Source organism: Setaria viridis, chromosome 3 (genome assembly GCF_005286985.2).
Source record: "Setaria viridis chromosome 3, Setaria_viridis_v4.0, whole genome shotgun sequence".
Taxonomy (NCBI): domain Eukaryota; kingdom Viridiplantae; phylum Streptophyta; class Magnoliopsida; order Poales; family Poaceae; genus Setaria; species Setaria viridis.
Window position 1 is genome coordinate 9,341,379 of NC_048265.2, and position 12,400 is coordinate 9,353,778.

The window sequence follows — 12,400 nt, forward strand, 5'->3', positions numbered from 1 at the left end:
GTATCTATATGCATATAAACATCTATACATCTAGAAAAATCGAAATGACCTATAATTTGCGGCAAAGTTGCAAATGGTGATATAACAAGCTCACCATTCTCAACGGCTGGCATGCTCACCGTATAGACTGTCCTCATTTTCCACGAGTTTGCTTGATATAATCGTTATACATGAGTCTCCTACTTATACTTAGGTTTGACGCAATTATTCATGCACGGAGCATCTTTAGCACCCTCTTATAGTACTAACGTGCTAGGTGACATTGTAGGGCAAACATCACGTACATCGGTTGACCAAAGGTCACGGGAGATTACGAAACACATAAAACTTGAATGCGACGAATTGAGATATGTGTTATCATTTGAAAATCTTCTGATTTGCAGTTTTTTTTTTGCATTTTTGATAAAAAGGGTGTGGTTTTAGGTAAGTGCAATCAAACAGGTCAAACTTCAAGTTACAAATTAATTTTATATACTACATTAAAATGAAATGGGTAGAGAAAAGTACCTTTTGTACTATACTCTTGCTATACTTTACAGATATAATATCAAAACTATAATTACAGTTGTAATGTAGATACGTGTTAATATCCAAAGCAATACTTGTACGTGATTGGAGGAGATATTAAGGTACACCCGGTACAGTTCAAGCACATACTTAAGGAAAATTTAGACATCTTTTCTTACAAAATTATCTAGAACATATGCCTTAAAAGATTTTTTAGAAGAATATTTTTTTAGGACATTCTGAGAGGAATATTGGCCTTAAACAAACACCCATTATCGCAGGCTCAAATATCGAACGGCCGACGAATGAAAATAGAGTTAGGCCGGCCCATCTCGTGCATTGTCGCGTGAACAACGAGAGAAAGCCCAAACGGCCCACGTTGCCGCTCCAACGGCACCTTCCGGATCCGACGGTCAGAAATCTCGCGTGGGACGAAAGCTAGCCGGATCCGATCCCCACCCGCCGCCCAAGATCCGGCGGCCACAATTCCTGCGTCCATCCAAAGCTACCAAAACCCCCACCCCCGAGAAAAAAATAACACGCCACCGCAGCTATAAAACCCTCCGCCTCCACCGGCGGCTCGCCCAATTCCATTTCGAATTCTAGGGTTTTGCTGTTCTCCCGTGCTCTGAAGCCCGCATCGCCGCATCAGGTGCGGTTCCTCGCGCTCGACTGAAAATGGTGAGTGCGCCAACGGATCCGATTCTCGCCACGTTTGATCGGTGGATCTGTGGTTTCGCGTATTTGATCTGTGATGTTTTGTGGTTTTCAGGCGCTGCCGAATCAGGGGACTGTGGATTACCCCAGCTTCAAGCTCGTCATCGTCGGCGATGGCGGAACGGGTGAGTTCTTATCCGTTTCGTGATGCGATTATTTGTTAGAAATAGTAGAATCTGATGTGTTACGTTCTTAAATACAGTCAGTTTCTACGAGATCTGATGGATTACGCCTTCTGCTGTTGTGTGGAATCTGTCGATGTTATTGTGCTCCGTGATTTTGTCATATTAGATTATATTTTACCGTGATACTGAATTTAATCACGCCCATGTTATAGAATTGCCCACCTCATTTTTTCCCCACAAACTGGACGATGGTACTCAGTTTATGATTGTAGGGGCTGTTTTTTATATTTATATAAAAGGAGTACTGTTTTCGGCATACTTTGATACTCATATATGTATTTTGATCTGTTAAATTGATGCAAATCCGGTTTTTAATGTAAATTAGGGGAGGGCATGGGAATTGTCTATTTTTTAGATGTGGGCTGGTTTTATTTATTGATGATTCTAATGTTCGGAATCCTCACACAGCAGGGATTCTGTAGATCCGCACCTATTTTTCTCTTGATCATAAAAGGCACGAACGCTTCCATGAGAACTCTTGACATAGGATGCTGTTTATGATTTTTTTTGTAACCTTATGTATCTGATGGTCAAAGCCTAATGTTATTGATTGCTTCAGTATTTGTACTCTACCTTGTATGTTTTAAATCTTGATGTTTTCTTTGGTTGCAGGTAAAACCACATTTGTAAAGAGGCATCTCACCGGAGAGTTTGAGAAGAAATACGAACGTAATTGTCATGTGAACTTGGGTTTCCTTTCATCTACTTAATTGTTAATTATACTTACTGCAGCTAATGCATTTCGTTAATTCAGCAACCATTGGTGTCGAAGTTCATCCTTTGGATTTCACCACTAACTGCGGTAAGATCCGTTTCTACTGCTGGGACACGGCTGGGCAAGAGAAGTTTGGTGGCCTCAGGGATGGATACTAGTAAGTCTTATCTGCCATAGTCTTTTAAGTAAATGTGATTTAGTCCCTGCTAAATTTCATATGAAATTATAAATGATGCCCTACTTTCAGTGACATGAATAATCAAGCTATCATACCCTGTAAATTTAATCCTTACCTTCAACACAGAACCTGTTCTTTCATTGCATTAAGTTACTGCTTCTAATTTTCTATTTCCCTGCAGTATCCATGGCCAGTGTGCGATTATAATGTTTGATGTAACCTCAAGGTTGACTTACAAGAATGTTCCTACATGGCATAGGGACCTGTGCAGGTTTGTTTCAATCTTTCTGTGTCATACAACTTGCACTTTGATGTATAATGTTGGGGGATTCTGATGTTCAATTATGAATTCTTGCAGGGTGTGTGAAAACATCCCCATTGTCCTGTGCGGTAACAAGGTTGATGTGAAGAACAGGCAGGTCAAGGCCAAGCAGGTCACCTTCCACAGGAAGAAGAACCTGCAGTACTATGAGATTTCTGCCAAGAGCAACTATAACTTTGAGAAGCCTTTCCTTTACCTTGCAAGGAAGTTGGCTGGGTAACTAACTAATTACTTTAATTTTTCGCATCTTGAGGTTACAGCAAATACCTACATATATTAATTATTGTCGATGGCTTTGGTCCTATCAGCGATCCCAACCTCCACTTTGTTGAAGCCGTTGCTCTTAAGCCTCCGGAAGTTACCATTGATATGGCTATGCAGCAACAGTGAGTGTCCACCTTTGTTCTTATCTACTGTCATTTTTATGCACATCCAAAATCAGTCACCTTGATATTAAGTGTTTCAAGAACTGATTCTCTTCTCATTTTGATTGCAGGCATGAAGCTGAGCTTGCTGCAGCGGCCGCACAACCTCTTCCTGATGACGATGACGATCTGATTGAGTAGAAAGTGGATCATGAGTCTCAGACCTGAGCAGACGGAGTTGTGCCCTTGCATAAGAGTTGTTTTAGAACGAACTCTCTAGAGTTAGCGTTGTCTAAATCTGGATCTTTTCTGTCTCGAGACGTGTTGCAACTTTTCAATGTGTTGACATCGCTGGACTTGTTGCCATGAATTTGCTGGCTCCTTTATACATTGCTTTGTTACTCTGGTTGTTGATGGTAAACTTTGCTGTGGCCGTTGCTTTGTACTGTCTTGATTATCTATCTGCTGTATCATATAATTCTGCTTGTTGCGTATTTGCAACGCGTTCTCGCTGTGTTTTCTTACATGAGAGGTGTTTTCACTGTGGGGGCTGATGGTATGGGAGGCTTCACTCCCTCCGATTTTAAATATTGCTTCCAAATATTCAACTATACTATGTTTTCAAGGAAACTACCTTATTTTTTAAACTAATTTATCTGATCCTAAATGTCATTAGGAGGGCAGAATTTTGTCTAAATTTATCACACGCAAATATACTCTGTCTAAATTAATGTAGTTAAATTCTATGATCAATTTGCATTCTTCTTCAAACCAAGTCAATGGTGCAATTTTCTGTCATTGAACTTGCACAACTATTAACATGAGTAGCTCAATTGACGGAATTCTTCAAACTGTTAACACAATTGCTTAATTGACTGAATTCTTCCAAGGGTTTCTTTAATGGCAAATAAGGATCGGGAACAGCCTTTTCAAGTTGCTAGGTATGGATCCCGGTGTCTCTACGAGGCCAGAACGGCTGGTTCATAGCTGCCTTTGGTCAGCTGTGAATTTCGCAGTCCATCCAGAAGTTGGGCACAAAACCGAGGTCCAAAGGAACCATGACCGCTGTTCTTGTTCGTTCAAAAAATAATCGATTTTATTGAGCAAGGCAAATCAAGAGCCGTCGTGCTCTTGGTCGTTATGCGCCGCTCGCCATCGTGCTCGCGCAGTCGTTGTGCACTTCATCAGTGCGGCAGTGACCCTTCCGCAGTTCCGCCTCGGCCAGCCAGATAAACCCAACAGGCCAGCACAGAACAGAAAAATATCACCTCGGCGACGGGCGGAGACGTCGAGACACCCCAAAATCTCTCGCCTTTTCTCTCTCCCAGTCCCACCGCCACCACCAACAACTTTTTCCTTTAGATCCCATCCACCCTTTGGATCCTTCCTCCTCCCCTCTATTAAAGCACCACCAGCCGCCGCCGCGCGCCTCCGCTCCCCACTCCAACCAGTCCACAGCGAGACGCGCCCGGGTGAGCCCAACTTCCCGACGCCGCGATGAGGTCGGCTCTGCTGAAGTCCACGTCCGAGCTCCTCCGCCGCAGCCGCCGCGGCTACGCCTCCTCGGCCAACCCGGAGCGGAAGGTGGCCGTCCTGGGCGCGGCGGGCGGCATCGGGCAGCCCCTCTCGCTCCTCATGAAGCTCAACCCGCTCGTGTCCTCCCTCTCGCTCTACGATATCGCGGGGACCCCCGGCGTCGCCGCCGACGTCTCCCACATCAACTCCCCGGCCTTTGTACGCCCCCGGTTGCCCTGCTCGCCCGACGCGCACTGCTGGTTCGGCTGGGCTCCTGAGCTGATTGGTTGCGGGTTCTGCAGGTGAAGGGGTTCATGGGGGATGACCAGCTCGGGGAGGCGCTGGAGGGGTCCGACGTCGTGATCATCCCCGCCGGGGTGCCCAGGAAGCCAGGCATGACCAGGGACGACCTCTTCAACATCAACGCCGGCATCGTTAAGGCCCTCTGCACCGCCATCGCCAAGCACTGCCCAAACGTAAGCGTCGCGCCCTTTTCAGTGTAGATCTGCAATTTAGGTATATAGATTTGGTACTCTTTTTGGCAATTGGAGTAGCTGGTGCTTGGATTTGGGGCAGATCTAGTGTTCAGTGGTCATCTGCAGTAAAGCTGTGCACCTACCTATAACTGATAGGCAACACTGTTTGCCCAAAACATACACAATTACCACGTGCTAGTTGCCCACCTCAATGTCATTTCCTGTTTCTAAGAAGGCACACTTGCTCCAGAGCCCACTTCACATGCATTCGGATATTGATATGTGAACATCCCCTTTACAAGGGGTGGTAGATGATATTGGAGTGATCCCATGCTTATTTCTTATTATGTCTAATCTGAATCTTTAAGTATACATTTTCATCCTATTCTTGTTTAATTTGTGCTATCATACTGATCATCGGCTTGTTGATTATATGGTTGTTTAGGCTCTTGTCAATATGATCAGCAACCCTGTCAACTCCACTGTCCCAATTGCAGCAGAGGTTTTCAAGAAGGCTGGTACTTATGATGAGAAGAAGCTGTTTGGTGTGACCACTCTTGATGTTGTTCGTGCTAAAACCTTTTATGCTGGAAAGGCGGGCGTGCCAGTTACTGGTAATAAGATGTTTTACTTGACAATTGCTAGAGACATTGAGATTGTGGTTGTCAGATTTAGTTTTTCATCTCTCTCAATGTGAGTTGTTGCTGTGACCTTTTGCAGACGTGAATGTTCCTGTTGTCGGGGGCCATGCGGGTATTACTATTCTGCCACTCTTCTCACAGGTATTTTATCCTTCAAAAGTGACACAATAATCTGAAAATGTACCAATTTAGAATAAATATAATCAGCGACAAAAGAGCTTTATAGCATAAGCATGCCCATAACGATCAAGTAGTGTAAGTGTATGAACATTATTGGCAAAACATGCAATTTGATTAGCAAAGAGGTTGCATTTTGTGGACACGAGTCAACAGAGTATGTTTGCTTAGACTAGTTCAACAATTTCAATTTTAGCAATTGTGCATAAGGACTCTAAATCTGTCTTGGGTTAGCATTTAACATTACATAATCCATTGTTGTACTGAAATACTATGCAAGTGGTAGTCATATCAATTGTCATGGTAGGTGTATGTTGTGCCTCATATCTCTTAAGCTAGTTACTCTAGCATAAACTTCCAACTAAAAATCAAAATGTCTATTTCACGCAGGCCACTCCTGCAAGCAATTCATTGTCCCAAGAAGACATTGAGGCCCTTACCAAGAGGACACAAGATGGTGGTACGGAGGTTGTTGAAGCAAAGGCTGGAAAGGGATCCGCAACATTGTCCATGGCGTAAGTCTATAAAACATATGGACCTTTGTGGGCATATCTATTGGTTGCACAATAGAACCTGGGACTAGCATAGCATGTCTGTTCATGATCCTTTTGGAATTATACGAGTATTGTCTTCTATCCTCTGCAACTACTCCATCAGTAGATGCTTGTGCTTTCTTAGAAGAACTGCCTGTGACATAAGACATAAGTTAGCTGCTGCACGATTGCCTGTACACTCACCGACACAAGCTTATTACTTCAAAGCTAGTGACCTGCTTGTGGCCGAAATTTGGTACTATTGAATCTATGTTGTTACTGCTGTATCATGGTTGTTCCTGTATTCATTTGATTGTATATCTATTGTATCAATTTACTGTCGGAACTGGATGTATATTAAGCTATCTAATTGTAATGAACATCATTAGTTGTTTATGACATTCATTATACAGGTATAATTGAACTAACCCCGTGAATACAAGAGACATTCCTTGAAGCACACCTGCTTCTATTTTGTTCTATAGTTTTTTAGACATTATTCTTTCAGAAAAAAAATTGCACATTCTACTTTGTTAACTTTCTGTTATTGCATTCTTGTGAAATACTTCAAGTTATTGCTATTACTTGGAATGAAACATCTTCCTAAATGAAGGACCCACTTGTCCTTGTCCAAATGAAGCATCTTCCTAAATGAAGGACCCACTTGTCCTTGTCCATGAGTACCTGTTCAAGATCATATATCTTATTTTTCCAACTAATTTAGTGCAATATGAGCTAGAACCTGTTTGGGTAGGTGGGATTTGGATCCAAATTTATTGACTTTACAGAAGAGCAATCGTCCTCATCCTAACACCCCCATGTCTGGAATTTCTGTGTGACTTACCGTAGCTTCCCTTTAATGTTATGCCTGCATGTCATCTTTTTATGAATCATCATATTCTAGTGGCTGTGCAGACAAACTCTGCAATACTCCATCAACTCTTGTTATGCATACCTGTACTAGATTTATGCTGATTTCAGGTCAAGCTCTGCTGCAATTTTTTTTTACTAATATAGTTCCTTTGCCTTTTGCAGATATGCTGGTGCTGTTTTTGCAGATGCATGCTTGAAAGGTTTGAATGGAGTTCCTGACATTGTAGAGTGCTCTTTTGTGCAATCAACTGTGACAGAGTTGCCCTTCTTTGCCTCCAAGGTACTTATCTAATGCGTAAATGTCTACGTAAAGTGCAGTAATGTTTTATCATATGGTCAAGGCATTTGCACTTTCCTTTTTTGTTGAGGTTTACACCAGTTACCAACATTTAAGTTACCATAGTAGAATTTGATTTGCACTTATTTCTTATATAAATCAATCTGTTTGTTGACTTTGGAAGCAAGGATCGAAATCATAGGTTCTGTGCCCTGAATTATTTGTGTGGTCAGAGGCATTAAAAGAAATGTTTTTTTTTTAAGTTTTAAAACTGTCTCATTGATGGATCTTGCGTGTCTTATGGGATTAAAGAGAATGAAGTGTTGAACCTGTGAACCATTGCCATTTTGGTTTATTTTCTTTTGAGAATCATTGAGACATTTTGGCCATATGGTTCCATGTAGCATGTTCTTGTTTCCAGGAACCATTGACCGAGTGATGGGTAGCATCACATTTCTTTTACAATATCATGGTTTTCCCTGTCTTGTCAGTTGCAAGAGGGCATTTTAATTTTGGCTGATCAAAATAATGTGTTCGGTAAACTTCGCTAATGCCCGTGCCTTACCCATACTAGTTAGATGGACTCTTTCTAGTGTATTATTGCACTAGATTTTGTCGATTTTCTCTCAATAGATGGTCTTCATATGCTGGCTAGTAGAGTTTTAACACCACTCCTTCCCATGTTACAGGTACGGCTCGGCAAGAACGGAGTGGAGGAAGTGCTTGGTCTGGGGGAGCTCAACGACTTTGAGAAGAAGGGACTGGAAAACCTCAAGGGCGAGCTCAAGGCATCCATTGAGAAGGGTATCAAGTTCGCCCACGGGAACTAGGCGCTCTGCACGGATTCTAACAATTCATATATCGAGCTGAGGAGATGTCTTGAAATTTTTTGTTAGACTGCCTTTTTCTGCCCGGCTTCTGCTGGGAGGTCGTGGCGTTGTGCTCCGTAATAAAAATCCAGCGGCTTAGTCGCCAACCTGAACAACCTTGTACCAGAAACAATCACACCGGTCGCCGGTGCCTTTTGTGCTCGGCCAATAGCTTGCGTGACGAAAATGGAAACAAACTCGCCACTTGCTCGATCCCGCTCGTTATTCTGGTGTTGTATTTGGACCGGAGGCTGGATGCCCATGCCACACTGGAATTCAATTATTGGGCGCTTGCGGCTGCTAGATACAACTTTTAGATATTATTTGTACCAGACGAGCCGAACATTGCGGGTTCAGTGCAATTCCCAGGGTCGAAGGCTCGAAGCAACAAGCTCTGCTATGCTCGTTAACGGTTCTTGAGAATAGATCTGGCAATGTATAAACCCCATGGATGAAGGCTTTGGGTTGCGAAACATGAATGGTGGTTTGGCCTGCTGAAAACCATCGACGTTTTCTACACCGCGAGCAAAGTAGCTGTCTCTATCCTAGCCGGTAGCAGGGTGTTTGGTTTGGGTTCTTTTAGTTCCTAAACTGTCAAACAGGGTGACTAAAAGTTACTATTAGTCCCTAAACTGCTAACAAGATGACTAAAAATTACTAAACTTTAATCCTTAAAGTTTAGCCTTTTAGTTCTCAAGAGGTTGCTAAAAGGGACTAAGGTCCTGTTTGGCATGGCTCCAACTCTGGATGGAGCTGCTCCACTCCAGAACTCCAGGTGGAGTCAGCTCCACTCCAGAACTCCAGAATAAAATGGGGTGTTTGGCTAGATGGATGCTCTCAGTTCCAAAAAAATCAATTTTCAGTGTGGATTGCCATTGTTACCCCCAATTTAGGTCCCACTTGTCATTCTCTCCATCCCCATCTCCTTCTTCCTCAGAAAGGCTGCCCGGCAACCACGACACACCGTTCCCTCCTCTTTTTTTCCTTGCCCCGGCGCTCCCATCGCCTCGCAGGAGCAAGCAAGCAGCTCACCGGCGGAGGGGCTTCGGCGAACGGGCGAACTGGCGGCCGGCTGAGGGGCTTCGGTGCGGGGGATCTTCGGCGGCGGGGCGAACTGGCGGCCGGCGGAGGGGCTTCGGCGGACGGGCGCGAATGCTGGCGGCGGGCCTTCGGCGGAGCGGCGCGAAGGCCGGCGACGGGTCCTGCGGCCGGCGACGGGGGCCTGCTGCCGGCGGCCGGGGGCTACGACCGGCGACGGGGGCCTGCGACGACAGGGCCCTGCGACCGGCGGGGGGGGGGGGGGGGGGGTTCTCCGGGTGGCTGGCGGCGGGGCTGGGCCGGCCACCGGCGGGGCTGGTCCGGCTGGCAGCGGAGGTGGACGGCGGCCGCCAGTCTGCCTGGCGGCGGCGGCAGAAACGTCGGGACGGAGGGAGGCGCAGGATGAGGAGACGGAGGGAGGCACGGGATGAGGAAAATGAGATGCGCGGGGTGACTGGAGAATAGAATCGAACCGTTTTTTTCATAACCAGTGGCATTGGTGGGTAATTACCCACCAACTCCACGAGGAGGTTCAAAAGAGGGGGTTTTGGAGCAGCAAAAGAGGTGATCCAAAACTCCACCCCCATTTGTACTATAGCTCCATGGAGTTGGCAGCTTCAGGGAGTTTTGGAGTTGGGGTGTTTGGCTATTTTTTTTCCTGGAGTCGCTGGAGTTGTGGAGTGGAGCTGTGCCAAACAGGGCCTAAAGGAGACTTTAGACACGGTCTGCCCCTCATTAATGCCCCGTCCCTCCCCCTACCACCCCTCCCTATCCAATCCTCCTCTGCACTCGCCCCGCCGCCGGCCCCCGGCCACCCGCCCGCTGCTCTTGGCCCGCCGGTCGCTCCCGCCCTCCCGCCGCCGCCCCCGACTGCTCCCGCCCGCCCACCGCCGCCCCCGGCCGCTCGCCCGCCGCTCCCGCCCGTCCACTGCTGCTCCGCTCCCGCCGGCCCGCCCCGCCTCGCCCTGAAGGCCAACGGCAAGGCAGAGAAGGCCAGCGGCAAGGCATGGCGGGAGGATGGCAGGAGCGCTGGGTGACAGGGCAGGAGAAAGGGTAGCAGGAGGCATTGATTAGGGGTAGTTTTGTCTTTGTTCAAAAGTTTTAGTGACTAAGTCACTAGAACCAAACAGGGGGACTAAACTTTACTCCAGTGAATAAGGAGGATTAAAATTTAGTTTAGTCCCTAAAGGAAGCAAACATGCCTGAACCTAGAGAAAGCTACGCTCTATCTAGCATGCTAGCTTGTCGTCGTATCTCTACTACGTACTCCCTCCATTCCAAATTATAAGTCATTCAAAGAATCTTGGAGAGTCAAAGCATCTCAAGTTTGATCAAAATTATAGAGAAAATTATAAAGATTTATGATATCAAATAGGTATACTATGAAAATATAATTGATGAAGAATCTAATGATACTTAGTTGATATCATAAATGTTATTATATTATCGTATAAATTTGGTCAAACTTGATATACTTTGACTCTTCAAGATTCTTGAAATGACTTATAATTTAGGACGGAGGGAGTACATTTCTATTGCCGAGACTTGTGGTACACGCTTCAGGCCGGCAGCCAAGTCATTTTTGCTGTTCATAGCTGTCAGCCTATCACCAATGATAATGCTTTCGGAAAACACGATCATGTCTCCTAATTAAAATATGAGATAATTCCTTATTTAACATCTTTTTTATCCTCAAAATTTCTTTCTTACTTATTTAACACCAACTTCAAGTTGCATCTCAAAATATCACTGCCGTCGATGTGGAGTACTAACACTGGTAAGTGTCAATTGGAAAGACGTTTTTGCCCCTCATGCAGTTAAGATATTCATCCAGTTCTGTAGCCAAATTTCAACGGTTGATTGCATATATGTTTTTTTTTCATCACTTGTAACAAAATTTTGCACCAAATTTTTTGCGCTTGCCTCCTACTTTCTCCTACTTTCTCTCTTCTTCGTTCAACCAACAAGACTATCCATAGAGACATGAGCTATCTAGCGGTAGGAAGAAAGATTTGCTGATCTCAAATTGGCCGGTGGCTAGTTTCGATTTGGAAGCCAACGAGGTCAATTCAGCCTGGGAAACTTCAATTCGGTGGAGAAGCTCGATGCTTTGCTGGCTCTTAGCATGGCGCACGAGCTTACTGGCCCTCGCCGCACGCGCCTTGCTGCTGCCACCGGCCTCGAGCTCCTCCTGGACAGCCGCCGCGCACTCAAGATGCCGGAGCTCCTGCGCAGCTACCGCCGCGGCCTTTCCAGCGCGTGGCCCGCTACTCTGGCCATCCCCTCGCCACGAGCAACGCCATGTATACCTTGCGGCCTTGCAGGCGTGAAGAGCTCTAGACGTTACGTGGTTGGAGCCTTAGGAAATCTCAGAGCCTGAGCCGAGTGGAGTCTGTCCTTTTTGCGTCGCTTGAGCCATGAGCTGAGAGCCGAGCTGAACTTAATTGAGCCCTTGTTTACTTCCCAAGTTGGGAGGTGCCAAATTGGCATTTTACCATAAATGCGACACTGTAGCGTTTCGTTTGTATTTATGAATTATTGTCCAAATATTGACTAATTAGGCTTAAAAGATTCGTCTCGCAAAGTACAACAAAACTGTGCAATTAGTTTTTGATTTCGTCTACATTTAGTACTCCATGCATGTACCGCAAGTTTGATGTGATGGGGAATCTTCTTTTTGCATAGTGTCAAAGTTGGGAGTTTGGAGGGAAGTAAACAAGGGGTGAATCGAGCAGGGTGTCGTCCGATCGCTGAAGATGCCACGCGGCGTTCAACGGAGTAGGTCCCCACAGATTCGACTCTACGGACCGTCAGGGGCGGATCCAGAACAGGGCTGCGCCCCGGGCTGAGCTGTTGAATCACACCTAAAATAGTCTAATTTTGTCTCCTAAACCTCATTTTGTTAGGCTAAACAACACATAGGTTAAAGGGACTCCATGGTCTCGCCTCGGGCTGCAGCCCGGGCCCTGGATCCGCCCCTGCGGACCGTCCCCATCCAATTTTTAGCCTTGG

The 12,400-nt window shown here is 45.6% G+C and overlaps 2 protein-coding genes across 2 annotated transcripts; both read left to right on the forward strand.

Annotated features, from left to right (window-relative positions):
* The first annotated feature begins 1,042 nt into the window (after nt 1-1,042).
* LOC117848190 (GTP-binding nuclear protein Ran-2) lies at nt 1,043-3,483 on the forward strand. Its single transcript, XM_034729521.2, has 8 exons — nt 1,043-1,188; nt 1,280-1,349; nt 2,022-2,078; nt 2,164-2,281; nt 2,484-2,573; nt 2,661-2,840; nt 2,933-3,010; nt 3,121-3,483. Exons 1-8 carry the CDS (start codon nt 1,186-1,188, stop codon nt 3,188-3,190), a joined length of 666 nt encoding a protein of 221 aa, XP_034585412.1. The 5' UTR covers nt 1,043-1,185; the 3' UTR covers nt 3,191-3,483.
* An 809-nt stretch (nt 3,484-4,292) lies between these two features.
* Nucleotides 4,293-8,563, forward strand: LOC117848189 (malate dehydrogenase, mitochondrial). The gene is made up of 7 exons (XM_034729520.2): nt 4,293-4,723; nt 4,807-4,980; nt 5,426-5,594; nt 5,701-5,762; nt 6,189-6,313; nt 7,367-7,484; nt 8,171-8,563. The coding sequence occupies exons 1-7, from the start codon at nt 4,487-4,489 to the stop codon at nt 8,309-8,311; spliced, it is 1,026 nt and encodes a 341-aa protein (XP_034585411.1). The 5' UTR covers nt 4,293-4,486; the 3' UTR covers nt 8,312-8,563.
* Nucleotides 8,564-12,400: the final 3,837 nt, after the last annotated feature.